The sequence below is a fragment of the Aptenodytes patagonicus genome, chromosome 5 (genome assembly GCF_965638725.1).
Source record: "Aptenodytes patagonicus chromosome 5, bAptPat1.pri.cur, whole genome shotgun sequence".
Classification (NCBI taxonomy): domain Eukaryota; kingdom Metazoa; phylum Chordata; class Aves; order Sphenisciformes; family Spheniscidae; genus Aptenodytes; species Aptenodytes patagonicus.
Window position 1 is genome coordinate 78,696,299 of NC_134953.1, and position 18,374 is coordinate 78,714,672.

Here is an 18,374-nt window from a genome sequence, read left to right on the forward strand (position 1 = left end):
CGAGCGCAGGGGGTGCTGGGACGGAAATGGCGGCACCGGAGCCGGGCCGCGGCTCCCCGGTCCCAGGGCGATGTGCCTACTTCGTGGCGAGAAAGAAGCGCTTCTGCAAGATGATCCCGGCTCCTGGGAGGCGCTTTTGCGGAGAGCATGGGCAGCAGGAGGTACTAGGCCTTGCCGGGCGGAGCAGCAGGCCCCCTTCTCCGGCTAGGGCAGATGGGCTCCTGGGGTCAGGGGAGCCCGGGGTTCCCTGAGAGGGGTTGGGGCAGGCGGGAAGCCCCGGCGGCACCTCGGGGGGCCTGGAGTGGCAGGTCCGCCTGAGCAGGCCCCACGGCACGGGTAGGAGAGGCAGCGCCCACGCCTTCCTTTGAGCCCTGGATGTGCCAAGGCCAGCAGTAACGCTACCATTACATTACAGGTTTATTCTTTTAGGATCCATTTAGGTATTAAATTCTTGTCTCAGTTTCTCCATTCCGGTTAACCCACCTACCTCAGAATGGATGCTTTATGAAACTCAGATGTCCCTCAACAGCTTTTCTAAAACAGAAACACTGGATGCATGCTGAAGTGTTGTCTAAAACTTTTCTTTTATAACTAGGAAGAAAGTGACAGAAAAAGAATTCCGTGTCCTCTTGATCCAAAACAGTAAGTATATGTAAATGTTTTTCCTGTTCTTTGTCAGAGTTCACACGGTAAATGCTGTTACTTACTTTTCTTTCCATTTGGATTTTAGCACTGTATATGAAGACCAACTACAAAAACATTTAAAAAAATGTAATTCAAGAGAGAAGCCAAAGCCAGTAAGTGCAGTGTAAATTCAGCAGTACTTCCTCTCAGATTTAAGACCCTAAACATTAAAGCTCTGCAGAGAATTTATTGTGCTGACAGCAGCTGTGAACTGGAGGACAGCAGTCTCAGCAAGCACTACAGTAATGACAGTATGGAAGCTGAATAAGTACTTGCTGAAATGGAATTCATGTTCCACTCTCCTCACCTTTTAGGTCCCATCTCACTGTAGTTCAGTACAACTTTTCAGTTCTCTTAGTTACAAATGAAAATGCTGAATTCATTTTTCTCAGAAACGTTCTCTAAGAACAGTCTCTCACAATGCCATTCATTTTAAAGGCTTGGTGAGAGATTGTCCTCGGAAAGCAAAACTAGCAGGGAGGCTCTAGGCATTTTCCTACCTCTGGCAGGCTGCTGCCCTAGCCAGCTGCCTGCTTCACTCAAGCTAGCAGTGAGTTATGGAAAATTAGGCTGACAGTTGCAGCCAGTGCTGAGGGAAAGAATAGGATGTGTGTCTCAACAGCTGTTTCAAGAAAACAGAAGATGGCTTCTTTATTGTCTGTCTTTCTGCTTTATCAGTATTGCACCTTTAGTATTACCTGGGAAACCTTAGAATGGTCTCTGGAATCAGTCTAGTAAGCATTGACAGCTTAACTCTTATGAACGTGTTCAATCTTGTCAAAATGTGTCAGAACAGTCATTTCTGCTGGGGATTCAGGATCAGAGTATAGGAAAAAAAATTACTTGGAATATCTTCTTTTGCAGTGGATTCCTATTGCTGTGTACCTTATGATAAAAACACTGAAGAATTTAGCTTTTGGCTTCCTGGTAATTAACAGAATCAGATTTCTTTTCTTTTGATTTTTAAAGGTCTACTTTGTTCAAGATATTAATGCAGGTTTAAAAGATGTAGCAGAAATACCAGAAAAACAAGTGAGTACATTTATTTGTTCTAAAGCTCTGTCCCTACATAACGTGTTGCAGTTTATCATATGACTAAAGAACTAGCAAAAATAAAACACTCTTGTATTTATGGGTGGTGCTTTTTTTTCCTTAAAAAGGTACCTATCTCTTCTCTATCCAAAGAAGAGCTGGAGAACTTAATTATCAAGTTGAAAAAAGCAAGTAATGGTGAGCTTACTTAATACTGAAAATAAGATGTTTTAAATTGAATTGATTAAATATTTCATTGTTATTTTTGTTGTTAGATATTTGTGAAAATGTAAGACATTTGGCACTAAACACATCTGAAGTAATTACCATCAAGATGTAGGCAATCCTCCAATAGCTAAATTTTACTCAGAAGAATAAACTAGATGGAGAGAATGATAAAAGACTGATCTTTTGTTCATATAGCTAATTTCCCTTCCTTTTGTGTTTTTTATTTCCCATTCAAGTATCACTACAGATAACAATACAGCTCTGTTCTAAACATATGATGATGGATTTATGCTCCCAACAGACTATTTTGTTAGTGCTAGAAATTGAGCTCATGTCTGAGTATTGTTAACGTGTGTGTTACAAAACCCGAAACTCTTGAAACTGGAAACCTATACCTAAAAGTTTTGCATTTGCATGCAGGCCTGGAACTTCGCCTTGAGGAACAAATACTGTCCCACCAGGCTTTACAAGAAGCCTTAAATGACCCAAAGAATGGGGAATCCGCTTTCAAACACTTGAAACAGCAGGTATGGTCACTGCTCTACTAATAGCTATAGATGTTTTTAAACATGTGGAATTCTGCTACTGTAAATTCGAGGGACTGTGTGTGCATAATGCTAGTCACTTCATATAGAGGAGATCTGATATGCTCTATAACTATGGTCTTCAACTAATAGCACACATACAACCTTTGAATGGCCGCTTTGTTAAGTATTAGTAACAAAAGTTTATTAGGATACTGAAATAGATTACAAATTGTGTGGTGTTCTTCTGAATTTTTACTTATTTTATATTAACTCATAATAAATCTGAGCTACAAAAGGTAAAATGTTGTATTTGCTAAGAAGTAAAAGGAATTTTTTACTTTTTCTGTTAAGAGGTGGTCCTAGATTTCCTAGTTGTGTAACAGGGGCATAAAAAGAATTGGAGAGCCTGAGTTTACCTTCTGCCTTTTTAATGTATATTGAACAGCAGGAATATTAAGAGAGATGGATTGCATACTGTAGCAAAATAGAAAGCTTTGGGAAGAAAATTTCAAAAGTGAGAAATGTCTGCTTTCTGTATTTTCTTCCCACGCTCTACTTTCTTTTCCTATGTATTATAAAACGTGTAACTGCAGCAGAAAGAGAGGGCTCTGCAGGCACTCGTGCTTTACAGAAAATCCAGTACAGTACCCATATTTTGGATAGCTACTTCGAGAATCAGCAGAGAACAGTATTATAATGTGTACCTGATCCCAAAAATCCATTCCAAAAACTTCTGGGTGGAGTTCTGTGAGCAGTGGAAGAAGGGCAGGGTGATGCTGACTAGCCAGAATTTATAATCCCTTTCTGCTGTAACACACAACATCTTTTCCCTAATCCCTCATGGAAGAGAAGACTTGAAAGAGTCTTCTGCAGTTTGGTGAAGTAATCATTTTTCTATCAGGCATTACAATACACAGTGTATATATTTGCTTGGTTTGTAAATAATCTTTTGATGTTTGTAGGCTTCTATTTTAGGTAACATGGAAAAATTACATTTACTTGGTCCAGGAAGATGTTTTGTTGAGTTTGGAGCTGGGCGAGGAAAGCTGTCTCATTGGGTTGATGTTGCCTTAGAGAATGTTGACAATGTTCAGTTTTTGCTTGTGGAAAGGGCAACTACAAGATTCAAGGTAAGAGAGGATATTGTCATATTAGCAGAGTATAATTTTTAAACTGTTGTCATTGAAGCTGTTAGTATTTGCTTTTTATCTTCAAAAACAACATAAAGCCTTTGAAATGTTAAAAGTTTTGGAAGTGTGATTGCCTACATTCCATACTTTGCCGATAGCAAATTTATTAGAAAAAAATCCTGGTGTCTAACGTTGGAAACGTGCAGATGTTGACTTGACAGGTAAAAAGTCCGGCATTAATACCTGGAGCAAAATTATAATTATTAGTGGCCAGCCCTACTTAATGATCTTGTTCTGTTTACACAGGTGGATGGAAAACATAAAAGGAGAAATTCTATATTTGAAAGGCTTCAAGTTGATATTCAACACTTATGTTTAAGTAAGTTCCTTCTTGGCTTGCGTAATTCTGAAAGAGAGGCTTAATTTTAGATTTTGAATACTGGAGTTCAAGTCAATTTGTATGTAGCATGCTTAAATGTATTTGGTTTTGAAGATTATTCTCAGTGGTTGCTTGGACACGTTAATGCTGTGTGTATATACATATATATACAGACACATATATATTAAATGGGGATTTAAAATTTTCTGCTTTTTATACACTTAAAGGACATCATTATAGGTGAGAAATACCAAAACAAAAACATTTTGAAGGTTTTTTAGAACTTGCAGGATTAAAAACCTTTGCATTGTTTGTTTTAGGTGTGTGGAATGAAGCAAGTCATGCATATCATTGATATGCTATGCATATCAATGTTTGCATATCAATGCAAACTACATGCTATGCATATATAGAATTTGTGGGAACACCTGTGATTAGGAGATGCATTAATGTCACATTTACATTTCGTAGGCAGTATAGAAAGGCTGAAATGCTTAAATAGATAAATGTAACTATCTTAGCATAAATGCAAAATCCTGTATTTCTAATACTTCATTTTAATAAAAGGCAAAGTATTTATATTACTGTTTAGCTGGAGCTAATCTCTGGGCTGCAGATAACTCTGTTAAGGAAAATCAGTCCAGTGTTCTCCGGTAACCATTTTACTGCTATATAGTAGTGTTGCTGCTCAGAAACAAAATCGTATTGCTTCATAACAGCATTAAAATGCATTCTTTGCCTTTGGACAAGGTTGAGTTGTTTAAGAAAAAAAACCTTTCCTTTTAATAGCTTATAACTGTATGTACAGATCACTGTATTTTTAGTAGTGGTAAACATTTATTTCTTTTTTTAAAGTGTGCTGAAACTATATTATCCAGAAAAAATACTGCCCCAACTAGAATAATAGAGGTTCTGGGGTTGTTGTGGATTGTGTGTGTTTGTTTATTTTCGTGGTTTTTTTTCCCCCCAGATAAGGTACCTATTTTGGAGAAGAAAAAACTACCAGTGGTAGGAATTGGGAAGCATTTGTGTGGTGCTGCGACAGGTATGAATTACATGTGTTAAATGCAGAAAGTTAGGATGCTAAATCTTATAGTCTGAATGGACTGATCTTCCAAACTGTCCTTTTAAGCTTTTCTTGCCCTCTAACCCTTTGTTGGTGAATGTAGCAATTATATTCTAAATATCTGTTGACTTCAGTGGAATAGTAAATGGATAATAGATACAAGGCTACTTTAGACAGAAGTAGAACCTTTCTTGTTTTCTATAGAGCAGAACAAAGAATAGCGTATGGAGGCCTGGGTCATGTATGTGTAAACTGTTGAAAATATCCTTTGTTTCTGGGGGTTTTTTTTAACACCATCGCCTCTACGCTGAAATATTATTCTTTCTAAATTTGTATTGGCTGTCTGAATACGTATCCCAAGCAAACAAATGTGTTTCTCTCCTGATAATTTTCAACTACTACACTTTTTCTAACGTTACGCATCTACTAAGTAGAGAAAGACATCTCAAATACGACACCTATATAGGTACCGTTACAAAGATGAGACAGTTAAGCATTTAAGAAGTACATGTACATATTAAATTGATTGTGTCCTAGATATCAAACTCTTAGAGGAAATACTTGCATGTTTTACAGAGAGGAGATCCTCCTACAATATGCCAGTTTGTTAACCAAAGTATTTCAAATTCACTTGAGTAGAACAAATATTCAAGAGGATAAGCCCTTAGTAGCTCCAGAGGTCACATAACATTCATTTAGCATTTAGGGGTTTCATGTTTTCAAAGCATGCTTGTAATTTTTAGTTATCCTTAAAATTGCTTTTTGGCTTAGTTTGTGATGTACACTTTTATTATTATTGGTGGGAAGTACATTCCCAACCATGATACAGCCTGTATAAATAATGGCATGGTGATCACCACTATTTTGGGGGGGGGATATCTGTTTTTTCCCAGATCTTGCTTTGAGATGCTTGGTTGAAAGTTATACAACTTGCAGTGATGGAGAAAATGAAGAGCCTGCACCAAAACGCTCTAGGAATGATAAGACAGAGGTGGCTTCTAACGATTCTGCTGATAATGAAAGCAACAAAGACGACTGTAAGCCTGTAGCTGGAATTGTTATTGCACTGTGCTGCCATCACAAGTGTGACTGGACACATTATGTAGGCAGAGAGTTCTTTAAATCAGTAGGACTTGGACCAGTAGAATTTCATTATTTTCAGAGAATGAGTAGCTGGGCTACTTGTGGCATGCGAGAAACTACAACCAAAGCCTCTACAAGTGAAGAAAGTGAAGATCAAACTAATGACACAGAAGAACACGAGCAAACATTCAGCAAGACAGAGAGTGGTTCTGATACTTTCCAAGGGTATGTAATTTTTTTTCTAGCAAATGGAGTCCTGCAGAAAAGCAAAATTATGTATAGTGGTATATGAAATTGTTTTGGGTCCTCAAAATGACTAATTTATCGAACATTTTAATTACTAAATTTATAGAAATATTCTACTTTAAAAATACAATTTTCATGGCCATACGTTTCAAAATATTTAAACAGTCATGCTTGCCTGAATTGAAGTGAACTTACAGTGATTTCAGTAGTTTTTCTAAGCTTGAACTACTAATGTTAATTAACAAAACTGTCCTTCTGACATATGTTGTTTGTTCTTTTCCTCCTTTTTATGAAATTAGGATACTTACTTTTGAAGAACGAAAGGAGATAGGTTGCCTCTGTAAACTGCTGATTGATCATGGACGGATTGAATATTTACAACAACGAGGATACAAGGCTGCACTACAGTATTATACAGAGTCTGCTGTGTCCTTGGAGAATGTCCTCTTGACAGCTGTCCCAAGTCCATCTTTGATACCAGAGCCAACTACATGACAGGCGATAGATTTGGAATTGGTAGGAAAAAACCCTATAAAACTTATCTGGATTTTTTAAAAAGCTAATTCCTTGCTTACAAAAAAACTGTTTTAGTCTTTCCTGTACCCAGGAAAAGGTCTCCTGTTTCCCAGTTTCACTGGGAATTACAAATATGCAAGCCAGTTCTCATCAGTGGAAAAATAAAATCCCTAAGAGTATTTGAAACCTCTTGTACGCCTCTTTGTTAGGAAGAAGTATACTTGATATTTTCTTCCATTCACAGTTACATTCTTTATTCATTAGCATTTATGATAGGAGAAGGACCAGAAGTACAACTTTCCAGATTTCCTGAAAGACAATGGGTTAAAATAAGAAAAATTAACATACTTTATTTTCACTTTGAAGTTCAGGATAGCTTTGTATTTCCTCTTAATTATTTAAGTAGGCCTAGGTACTTTCATCAGCCCATGCTGCTAGGGGAATCTGTTAAGGAAGAAAACTTCCTTGTAAACTGTCATCTTGATATATTTTTGCTAATTTGATTATCCATTCATGAAATACTGGTAAGAAAAAAGCTGGCGTAGCATTCTAAATCAAGAGCATTTCAGTCATTCATTTTTTAAGCCTTCTTGATACATAGAATTAAAATCAGAGAGAACATTTTATACCTGCAATGCATGAAGTTCTCTCTGCAAGTAACAGCTGCCACCTGCGTATCTGTTCAAAAGTGCTTATTTTGGTCTCTTACTGCAACCTTTAAGCTGTTACCTTTGAGACCACTAACAGCATTTTTTTGTCAGTGATTTAGAAGTGGGATGAAATTGTGGGGGTGTTTTGTTTAGGTGACTGGATTTTGTGTCATGGAAAGCAAGTTGCGAGAAACATCTGTTTATCAGGTGTTGATAATTCATTGCTAAAAAATGGTTTATGTTGGGAACATAGGCATCTCTCCCTTACATCCTTCTTTGGTAGTCCCCATCTGTACAACATCCAAAAATAGGGAAAGTTGAGCTTCATGAGACAAACAGTGCTGGAAGACCTACACTATGTAAACTCTAATTAAATTGCAAATACAAGAGACAGTCATCAACTTCCAGTTATCCGGGCTGTAGGTAACTCAGGCATGTTTATTCCAGTGTTCCATGGTTCCAGTATGTTCCTACTAGAATATATGCTGCTCATGTGAAGACCTGATACTCCTGATAAAAGTGCCCCTGCTTACAGATTTTTGGAAAATGTTAATCATTTATTAAGAAGATTATTCATGTTTCATTTGTATGCGTATCCTAACTTTCTTTTATCCAGTTTATCCTTCCCTTCCTCACTGTATTCCAGAGGGATTAGAATTAATAAAAAGCCATACCTGTTTTCTTGAGTGACTCCTGGATATACATGTGCATGAATTCAATGCCGAACATTTCCTGTTGCTCCTCCTCTTCTGTATTCTCACATGGAGGGAGTGTTACCTTCAACTCCAGTGGGTTGTCTCTGAAGTTGACAAATCTGACAGTTCACCAGAAAAGGTTACTCTTGCAATAGGTTTTGTCCAGAGAGAACAACTCTTTTGAAACTGAATTAAGATTCCTCAAACAGTATTTCAAGCAAAATAAAACAAGTCTTTTCTTATACTAAACCCACCACTATATTAGTAGAACTAAGCTAAGGAGATGCCTTATATTAACTGTAGCTGATTGTGGTGGGAGAAAACATTGCAGTCCTCGTCTTTTTATCTTCAGGTTTTCACCCCATTGTCAGCCTTACTGAGCTTCCACAAACAGATGAGTGGATGAGAACAAGAGTGCAAATGCCTGCATCCTCCCAACTTTGCAAGGCAACAGCCAGCCCTGTCTCCCTCTGTTCTTGGTCCATGCTTGTATGTATTTGTTTAAAGAGGTGCTGCTGCTTCCAAAACATCTGAAAACAGGAATTGTCTTACTGGGTTAGATGTGATTTATTTAGACTAGCATTCTTTCTCCAAAATGGCCAGCATCCAGTAATTCAAATGAAAATGCAAACAACAGGAAAGTTTCTGTCACAGTATACAAACTAATATTTCCAATTCTACCAATTAAAAATTTGCATTCATTCTCTTTTATTTTTCAATCAAGTACTGGAGAGTTTCATCTATAGCTTTATATCTAATCCTTTTTGCTTAATTCTGAATGCTTGACTTTTCAGTGCCAAAGTTCTACTTTTTGTCATTTCTATGCTTGTTACATATTTTTCCTCCTAGCTCTTGGCTTTAGAGAGTGATATAAAAGGCCAGTTCGAATTGGGCATTTCAGAATAAGAAACTGTATTATAGTCTCCTTTCACATTTGGGACTGTAACTGTCATAGCTTACTTCTTTAAATGAGTTGTGCTACACAGAGCTTTCTTGGCCAGATCCTCAGCGGTTGTGAATCTGTGTAATTATGCTGATTTATATGGCATTATGTCCATCCATACAACTGTGGACGTGCCTTTTCCACTTCCTTAGCATCACTCTCTGATACACAACTCAAGGGAGGCTTTAAAACTTATCTTTTAGTATTTTTATTTATATTTCTGTTGCTTTTTCTTACCTCAGATTTGTCATGTCCTTCATACAAGCTGGGATATCCTTAAGTTTGTTGTTGCTAAGAACAAGAGTACTAAGATTTTTCATATTGCTAATGGTTTCTGGCAAAGAGTTTATCTCATTCCTTTGGAGCCATAAAGCATGGAGATTTTCCATTCTGTAAAATAGGTATTTGTGCAATCAATCAAGATTTAGAAAATTAATCTTATCCATCATTAATATAAAGTTATTGATTCATTTTTACAGCCACATAAAGGACTTGCATAAAGAATACAACAATTCTCAAAGAAAAGCCCATATTCAAGATAATCACCTAACCTCTAGTCGAAAATGCCATTGGCAAGAAATATTTAACTTGATAGTTGATACTGAATATATTGTTTATTGAATGGATTATTCCAGCTCATCCAAAATATCACATTAGGGCTGATAAATCTTAAGTTTGCAGTGAGGCTAGCATTAAAATAATCTTTTGAAGTAGGATTAATAATTAGAATTTCAATGCAATGGAATTGAGACTAAGATGTGAGCTTTGAGATTTATTTACCTGTCAATTGCATCAGGAAGCTCCTGGAGTTTATTTCCCCCCATATCTAACCATTCTAGATTTGGCATGTTGAGAAGAGCTGAAGGGATGGTAGTAAACTGATTCATGCACAAATCTATGTGTGAAAGCTTCTTTAAATCACTGAGCTGAAAATAGAGATTTAATGCAAGTTTGTATAGCTGTTTCATTACAGCAGTGCTGTAATAATGTTGACTGAAAAAAAGAAACAATTGAAAAACATTACAACACATTTTGGAGTTAGTAAACACAGAATGGTTTCTGAGTTCACATTAGCTGATATTACCTAACAATTACAGTTCTCACCTGGAAGGTAGGTTGGTTTGAAACTGATCAGGCAGAAGAACTTTATCTCGCACCTGGTGGTGAGTGCCCTAACTGCTGAGAAGCTGAATGCCATGACTACCATGCAGATACACCCCAAGCCTTGAGAAGAAAAAGAATTTTAAAGACACCATTGTCCTCAGTATTTCATACTCAGTGGTGTTTCTCCATGCAATATGCCATTTTTCATTCATCAACTGGTTTGATTTTTATGGCTCAAATCGCATGGACTGTATTTTAGAGCGAACCTAGACACTTTCCATGTTGTGAAGTCTACTACTATGGCAAGACATTCTAAAAATGAAACATCGCATCATTCAGTATTGCAGCACCTAAGTCCTTTGGCGAATCATGCCTCCAGGTGCTTTTACAATGTTCAAGTGATGCAAAGATGGTTTTTTGCAAATCTGGTCCAACTGTCTAAACACTGAATGCCACTCAAGTACATATAACCAAAGCTTCACGGTGTTCACATCACCATAGTCTCAATAGGACAGAAGTATGTATTTGCTATGAGCTGTTAATTTAAAAGCTATCACTCGACATTACACCATGTAACCTGTATCCACATAGATTTTGTAAATTCTGGATTCTGATTAATAGTGTATATTTTCATTTGAAGATTTGTTGTTAGGTATTACTGTTTGGACTCACTCAATTTTGTAAAGCACTGATTGCTGCCAACTATTGCTGCTACTGTTTTTTTAAATAAATTAAAACAAGTAAATACAGTTACATACTTGTCATCTCTATCTAAGAGACTAATACTTAAAGAGATTCAGGTGTCTCTCACATTTAGGTCAGTCCAGCTTAAAGCTCAATAGTAGGTAAGCAGTTGTTTTTATTCTCTCTTAATTGCTTTCAACATCTCAGAACAACATTCTTTCAACTCTGTGCATAGGCAGTTGTATAACTCACACAAACCCTTTTCATAGCTAGCAGCTCTGGTAAAGATGCTTACAGTTGTGTCCTGGCATATGGTATGAATTTGTATTCTCAACCATAAAAGGGAACTTCTCTGTGCTAAGGTGTCAGATCCTCAGTGGGGTAAATCAGTGAAGACCTTCAGCCTAAACAAATTAACATCAAGTATATCACTGTCCTGTAAGCACCACCAAGTCATTTATCTGGACAAAATAAAGATTGGCTCCTTCAACTGCTCGGGTATATGTACGTCCTTCTCATGTGGCTTCAGTTTGGCTAGTCATATAAATATCGTTCACATATGTGCTTCTGTGGAGTAGTTGTGAAATCAGAGTATCAAAGCAAATCTGAAAACGTGGAGTGCAACTTTTAATGATAATTGGTTTTGGATAAATTCAAAATATGCATTAAACAAAACTAAACAAAACAAAACAAAGCAGTCTGTCAAAACCTGAGGAGGAAGATCACAGATACTCCTGTTGACAGCCAGTTCCAATCTTTCCAGACTGACACAGTTACTTATTTCCTTAGGAACAGACTTTATTCTGTTGTAACTGAGAAGCAGCTCTTGGAGGCTAGTCAGCTGGCCTGCGGAGAGCACAAATGAGAAATGATAAATGTTCACGTTCATTCTATTTGAAGTACAATATTACTTGTTTTGTGTTATCCTTATACTGTTATACAAGTGCTCTGCATTCTCAAAAAAAAAAGATTCACTGAAATTCAAATAATAGGACTTCAGGACTCTTTAGTACAGAACTGCACTCTAATGAGAAATGCACACTAATGAGTGCTACAAAAAAAAACCCAAAACAACTTAGGAACATAGGCTACTCATGCCTACTCATGGACTCGGAACATGAAGCCTATTTTTCAGTATCACTTTTCTAGCTGCATTCTGATGTCTAGTATCTGCTGTGCTTACAACCTTTTTTCTCATGGGGAGCTTTCATAAAGATGTCTCCTTCATCTGGCCATTTTTTTTTTAAGTTATAAGGAATCCGTGGTTTTAAGATCTCTATCTCACTGTTAGATTTAAATCATCTGTTTTCTAACTACCCAATAGGATTGTTAGACAGGCAAAGTGCATAAAAATGGCATGTTTGTGCACTTTGCACAAGATTAATTTTGTTAGAAAAGCAGCTTAAAATAAAAGAAAGCACAGCTCACCAATTTCTTTAGGTACACTTTCAATTGAGTTCCGGGATAGATCCAGAACAACAAGATTGTGAAATCTTCCAATGAACTGAGGAATTTTCTGCAAACTAGTTCTGTGAAGCTGCCATTCCTGGAGATGGACTAGTTTCAGTAAGCACGAAGGTAGTGTCTAAGGTAAGAAATACGAACCAGAAGAAATTCAGTTTAGTATGCAACAAGAATACAGGCTTAGGTAGAAGTTTTATTGGAAACAGTAACAGTCTTGTGATTAAAAAAGAAAAAAAAGAAGGGGGAAAAAAGAAATCTTTCCTTCTTCTCAAGCTATACTGTAACAACATCCCAAAATGAACACCATCAATGCGGGTCATTCTGACCACAGATTTAACCTGCCCACTTTTTGCTCCCAGGATTTAGTTATCTGCACTACTGTCATTGCTTGAAAAGCCTCAGGCTTGCTTTTGTTTGTTTCTTTTTTTTTAAACAAAGCCAATATAGCTGAAGATGAAACTGCTCTAAATAGCTTTCTGCATTTAAATGGTGATCTAAATTGTATTTCCTATTCTGTTACGAAAAACAGTGAGCATCTGAAAGCAGAAGAGCTAAGCGATAGAAAAACTACAATGTCTGTATGCTATGAGTTCTGAACAAGGAACACTGGCTTATGGACCACCAGGGTGTTGCCAGGTGTTGCTGTCACTCTCTGGCCTCAACATGATCTTAATTCTCCTCACTTCATAGAACTGGCATCTGCATTTCTGTGTAGCTCTGAACAGACTATTAGCTTCCACTCTGTTGTTGATTCTACAGTTAGCCACTTCCCCCCGTGCATTAGAAACAAGAATAACAGTGTTCTGGGAATCTACTGGCTCATTTTCACTCTTAGAGAAAGTAAACAACAGTAAGAAATATTTTCATGCACCTAAACGCAGAGAGTTTTCACCTTGATCTGTTTCAGTAGTTCTGGTGTGTTAATGTTAAACGAGGATTTACATAATTAAACTCATAATTTGCAGTGTAAATAATTTCTAATGCAGAAAAGCCTTTTGGGCTATATTTTTGCAGAGTAATGCTTAATATTCAGAACTAAAAATATCAGCTTGCTTTTACACTCTCACAACAGTGTGTCTCAATTCATTGTTAGCAAAGCACACAGTGAGCACTTCATAGATTAAAAATAGTACAACTCTGAGTGTAAAGTTGTAAATAGTAGTTTTCTAATGCATCAGTCATCCAACCCAAGCAATATTCATTCCTATCAACGCTACCTTCCATTCTTCTTCCTCTATCCTCAAAATTGCTCTTCCATCTTTGTTAATAACTTTTTCTTTGAGCTTTGCTAAAGCAGCTCTCTCCTCCCAGACAAGTAGTAGCCTACAAGGGAAAGAAGATTTGTCAGTGGTGCAACAATGAATACAGGCAATAATTACTATCCCTTCTATTTTCTGGAACAGAGAGACATCCATAGCGTTTTTCGATGTCAAACAACATTTATTACATCTGGATGCTAAATATACTATCAATTTGATGGAAGAACATAAAGTAATGTTTGGCTGAGGTAATTTATAGGAATTCTATTTTACAGTTCTTCAAATTTACAGTCAGAAGGAAGACATAACTTCATTCACTTTCATCACGTTGCAGCAGCAGGGCAACAGATTATAAAGTCATGTGAAATTAAGTTCCAAAGCCATAAATTTTGAAGCAGTCTAAAAAGAAAGCCTTCAGTTCCACCAAATGTAAGCGCGATCAAAACAGGTCAATCAGATAGGGATTCTTTTAGCTTGATTTCCAAAGAGGACTTAAACAAGAATTACGAAAATTAGGCTAAATCTCTTTCTTTCTGCTTGTATTTTCCATTTGTAACTTTTGATTTTGTTATTCCATTTCAAACACATCTGACGAATTAGGAAGGGTTCCAAAAACAGAATGCTAACTTTCTTCACATTTCATGAAATTGCTGGCCAGACAGAAGACCAAGCGACCCTGTTAATGCCTCTATTGAGAAGAAAGCATAGCAAATTAAATCTCCACTGGTTAGAATATCCACACAGGAGAGGATTTTAATATCCAAATTTAGGGGATTTAGTATACATGCTAATACTTTTATCACAGAACACAATTCTTGGTTTGACCTGACCATATTGCTAGATTCTAAGCAGTGGGAATTCTCCTGGAGTAACGACTAAAGAACTAGACTCTGGATGAGTTTGAAATGACCAATTACAGTTTTCTTAAATGTAACATATAGTCTAGCTTCTCACATACTTACAGATCTACAATTTACCTACCTTCCTGCAGACCTCTCTCTGAATTCCTTTTCTTTCTGTAATTCTTCATTTATCTTGTGTATTCTCACTTCCCAAAGTGTCTTCACAGCAGTGAATGTTCCGACACAAACTGCAGTTTCAGTCATGATCTTTACATGTTCAGATTCAGTCTGCACAAGAATCTGACTGTGAATTTCAGGCTCAATGCATCAGCACATGTATGAGCTCCCAGATGGGGACAGTGCTGTGAAAACTAAAATACTGCAATACCCACTTGATTATATTACTAAATTTAGTTAATGTATAGAACTGACAGAATTTTACCAACTGCTTTCTCTTTATAAAAATAGATAATTGCACCTAGTTAAATTTTCTTACAATAAGAAATGGTATCTTTGCAATGTCTCTGCATTCTTAGTCAGTGAACAACTGCTTCTCTCAGTTCCTTCCAATGGTAGGCTGAGAACTGACCATAATTATTAAGTACAGATATGAGCATTCATTCCCCTCCCAGGAAGAAATGAAGCTGCCATTTAAGTCAGTTAAATCCTGGTAGGTGCATCCTGGCAGCTACCTGGTATAAATACTTGTAACTAAAGGAGTTTTGCACTTTAGAGAAACTGAACTGTTGCTGGAAATAAATTTGTATACTTTATTTGCATTCATTTTCTTCATAATTTAATTAATTGTATTTTATAGTTAGTCATGCGTTACCTTTAAGAAAAGGCTTTTTAAATTCTTCAGATCTCTCTTTGAATCTTCTTGTAGCCCTGCTGAGTGTCACGATCCACATTAAAAAAAAAAAATCAGCCCAAAGTTTTGAAGTCATCTATTCCTTAGTGAGATAATTAACACACGTTTTCCTGAAGAGCAGCAAAATAGGATACTTGGTCATCCTAATCAGTGCGCCCCTCTAAAAAGCATTCTTATTGCCATTATTGTAGTCATCTGGGGAAGGGTTTTTTTGGAAATAACTGGAGCCAAGATACTGATATTCAGATAAGCTCGGAGGGCTGAATGTCATGCCAACAGCAGTGTACTCTGAACACTGATGATTTGAATGCTCCCTTTCTAACTGTTTACTAATACTTGCAGGGACAAGTAAGAAAAACATCTTACATATGCATTCAAACTAAAAAAGTGAGAATAACTTTCTTCCCAACAAGCAGGTAGATAACAAAAGTGGAATTTCAGGTCTTTTCATACATATATTTCCCTACAATAATTGCTGCAGGTCTGTCTTTTACAGCAATCTTTTCCATCATATTTATTCCACTATAATTTTGTGTGCCATGGATACGCCACAATTGCTTAGTGAACGTTTCTGTGTTCAAACTGTCAATCATTCTATTTTATGTTTACCATGTCTTTTGCTAACACAGTAATTTGTAAAGCCTGATTATACTGAAATCACTTAATTAAAAATGCACAGGCAAGCAAATAATAAGAAATATAACTTGTCAGGATTGCTTCCTGTTGTAAAGACAGCATAAAAACAAATTATAATGCTTGACTAAAGAAGAATCTGGTCCAATACTTTAATATTAAGGATTCTTAACTGTTCTCTGTTTAAGGAAAAATGGCAGGATTTGATAGGTGACGCAAATGGCAACTACAGTGTGGCACAATGCAGTCTGGCATTTGGGTTCCTAAAAAGCAATTGACTTTTTTCCTGTAAAGATAGGATTGTATCCCCTTTCCCTCCCCCACATAAATGTGATCACATTTCTAGTTTGAAGGATTAACTTCTCTTTCAGTGGTCCTCATAGTAACTACCTTTCCCATTCCTCATCCCAATATGCAACAGTAATGACTAAGACATTGTACTAGGTTTTTTGCTCTGATTAGTGGTTACAATTTAAATTGCCGTATTTTTCAGGATTAAACTTCTACTGAGATTAAGTGATTTACCTGATCTATCATTTCTTGTTGTTTAGAGACTTTTTTTGAACTATAAGCTTTTTTTAGGTAGAAAACTAGAAATCTTTTTATATAAATTGTGCAGAAAAGAGACATTGCGGTGCAGATCTCTGAAGAGGTATTTGTTAATCCTTGTACTACTAAAACCAGTATGGGACTATACAGTCAAAACAATACTTATTTTTAGTAAAGCTTACATTGGGCAACTCTCTTTTGCTGTGGAAAGCATATTATTCAATAAACATTGCTTTAGAACCATGAAATATGAAAGAGGGCCCAAGTATATGACTTTGTTTTCAAGGAGATTTAATTATATAACAACAGGACTACCATCAAAAGCTTCTTGTTCTTAGATCTTCTTATTTGTCAGGAAAATAAAAACCATAATAATCATGCCATCACGGCCAACAATTCAGAAGTGAATTCCCAAGTATGGCTGTAAAACAACGGCAAATTTACTCCCAAGTAATCAGATCTCCCAACAACTTCACCTCCAAGCATCTGAAAGAGTTTAACAACTACTTACCTCAATTATTTGGTGTTTCCAAGGATTTTCTGTGGCTCATTGCTTTCTGGGCAAGAGCAGAGATAAATTACAAATCTTGTCTGTACTACCAAAACCATTTAGAACTCTCACTCAGACTCCAACGCAGCGTCAGTCTAGTTCTAATTTTAACCTATGCTGAGAATAGAAGGTATCACATGAGGCACTTCTGCAAAACCCCCAAGCATTTACCACTCTTAATGTCTTCCCAGTTTGCTGAATGTGACTGGACTCCCATAAACTCCTGGACTCCCATTAACAAAAGTTACAAATTGTGAACAAAGAGAACAAAGGAGTACTTGTTATGCTCCACGATGAAAAATAAGCTAGTTTTGAATTCAAAATGACAATTACTTGCTTTACTCTAGTAATGTTTCTCTGCAAGACAACTGAGCTTCAAAGTGCTATTAAACAGCAACATTGACTAATTAGACTAGAAAAAGTATTACATCACTATGTATTTTACTCATTACTTTTGCCCATGCTGAAGAACTCTCTTGCTGAAGAATTTTAGTGCAAATTATCCAAGTCCAGACAGAAAAGTAATCTTTATCGGGATGTGCAGAGGGGTTATTACTCACCCCTTTTCATGCTTCCAATCATGAAATATTTTTAACATTCTATTTCTTCAAAGAGCCCTTGGAGAAGATAAAAGGAGAACAACTCTGTCAGAAGCTTTTTCTTCAACCAAATGGAAAGAGAGAGACAGCAATAATCACAGGTCACTATTTGAGGCAGAAGCCATAAAACTGGAAAATTCTAACCAATTCTTGCACTGGAGTATAAAACGTGAAGATGAAATTTTAAAAATATCATTCATTTGGTTATAACCCTCTCTCAGTAGAAATAATTTTTCCTCATTATTAGCCTTAGATTCTAGCATTACCACATAGAACTTTATAACCAAAAAAACCCTCTCCAGTCCGTGACCAGCTAGCTACCTAAACACCAATACCTATTTAAAAAGACACTAACTGCTTTAGCTTTCCACCTTTTTTTTTTTTTTTTTTTTGAAGTTATGCAAAAGCAAAAATGATCCAACACGTTCTTTGGTATAGGTATTTCTTCTTTCAGTTTTGGTGTAGATTCAATCCCCACAGTGTTTTTTAATCAATGTTTTTTCTTGATCTAAAAAAGTCATTAACTAAAAACCTAACTACTTAATTTCCTCCTCCTTAAAAAAGACAGATAACTAGAGCTAGGAAAAAAAAAATACTCCCTTTCATTGGAGTTTTGAGAGACAAAGAAATTTCAGGCTCC

The 18,374-nt window shown here is 36.5% G+C and overlaps 2 protein-coding genes across 3 annotated transcripts; one reads left to right on the forward strand and one right to left on the reverse strand.

Moving 5' to 3' along the window:
• The first annotated feature begins 22 nt into the window (after window positions 1–22).
• Window positions 23–6,870, forward strand: TRMT13 (tRNA methyltransferase 13). 2 transcript variants are annotated; one of them, XM_076337895.1, is made up of 11 exons: window positions 23–161; window positions 596–642; window positions 731–797; window positions 1,654–1,716; window positions 1,845–1,914; window positions 2,365–2,471; window positions 3,434–3,601; window positions 3,908–3,980; window positions 4,951–5,025; window positions 5,940–6,354; window positions 6,675–6,870. In XM_076337895.1, the coding sequence occupies exons 1-11, from the start codon at window positions 27–29 to the stop codon at window positions 6,868–6,870; spliced, it is 1,416 nt and encodes a 471-aa protein (XP_076194010.1). In that variant the 5' UTR covers window positions 23–26. The 2 variants fall into 2 exon arrangements, with proteins under 2 accessions (XP_076194010.1, XP_076194011.1); XM_076337896.1 differs by having other exon boundaries at window positions 600–642.
• Window positions 6,871–7,114: 244 nt separating this feature from the next.
• Window positions 7,115–17,252, reverse strand: LRRC39 (leucine rich repeat containing 39). Its single transcript, XM_076337898.1, has 10 exons — window positions 17,097–17,252; window positions 15,365–15,513; window positions 14,672–14,820; window positions 13,649–13,754; window positions 12,396–12,552; window positions 11,677–11,813; window positions 9,960–10,105; window positions 9,417–9,569; window positions 8,216–8,355; window positions 7,115–7,200 (listed from the first exon to the last, which is right to left on the reverse strand). Exons 3-10 carry the CDS (start codon window positions 14,794–14,796, stop codon window positions 7,145–7,147), a joined length of 1,020 nt encoding a protein of 339 aa, XP_076194013.1. The 5' UTR covers window positions 14,797–14,820; window positions 15,365–15,513; window positions 17,097–17,252; the 3' UTR covers window positions 7,115–7,144.
• Between the last annotated feature and the right edge of the window lie 1,122 nt (window positions 17,253–18,374).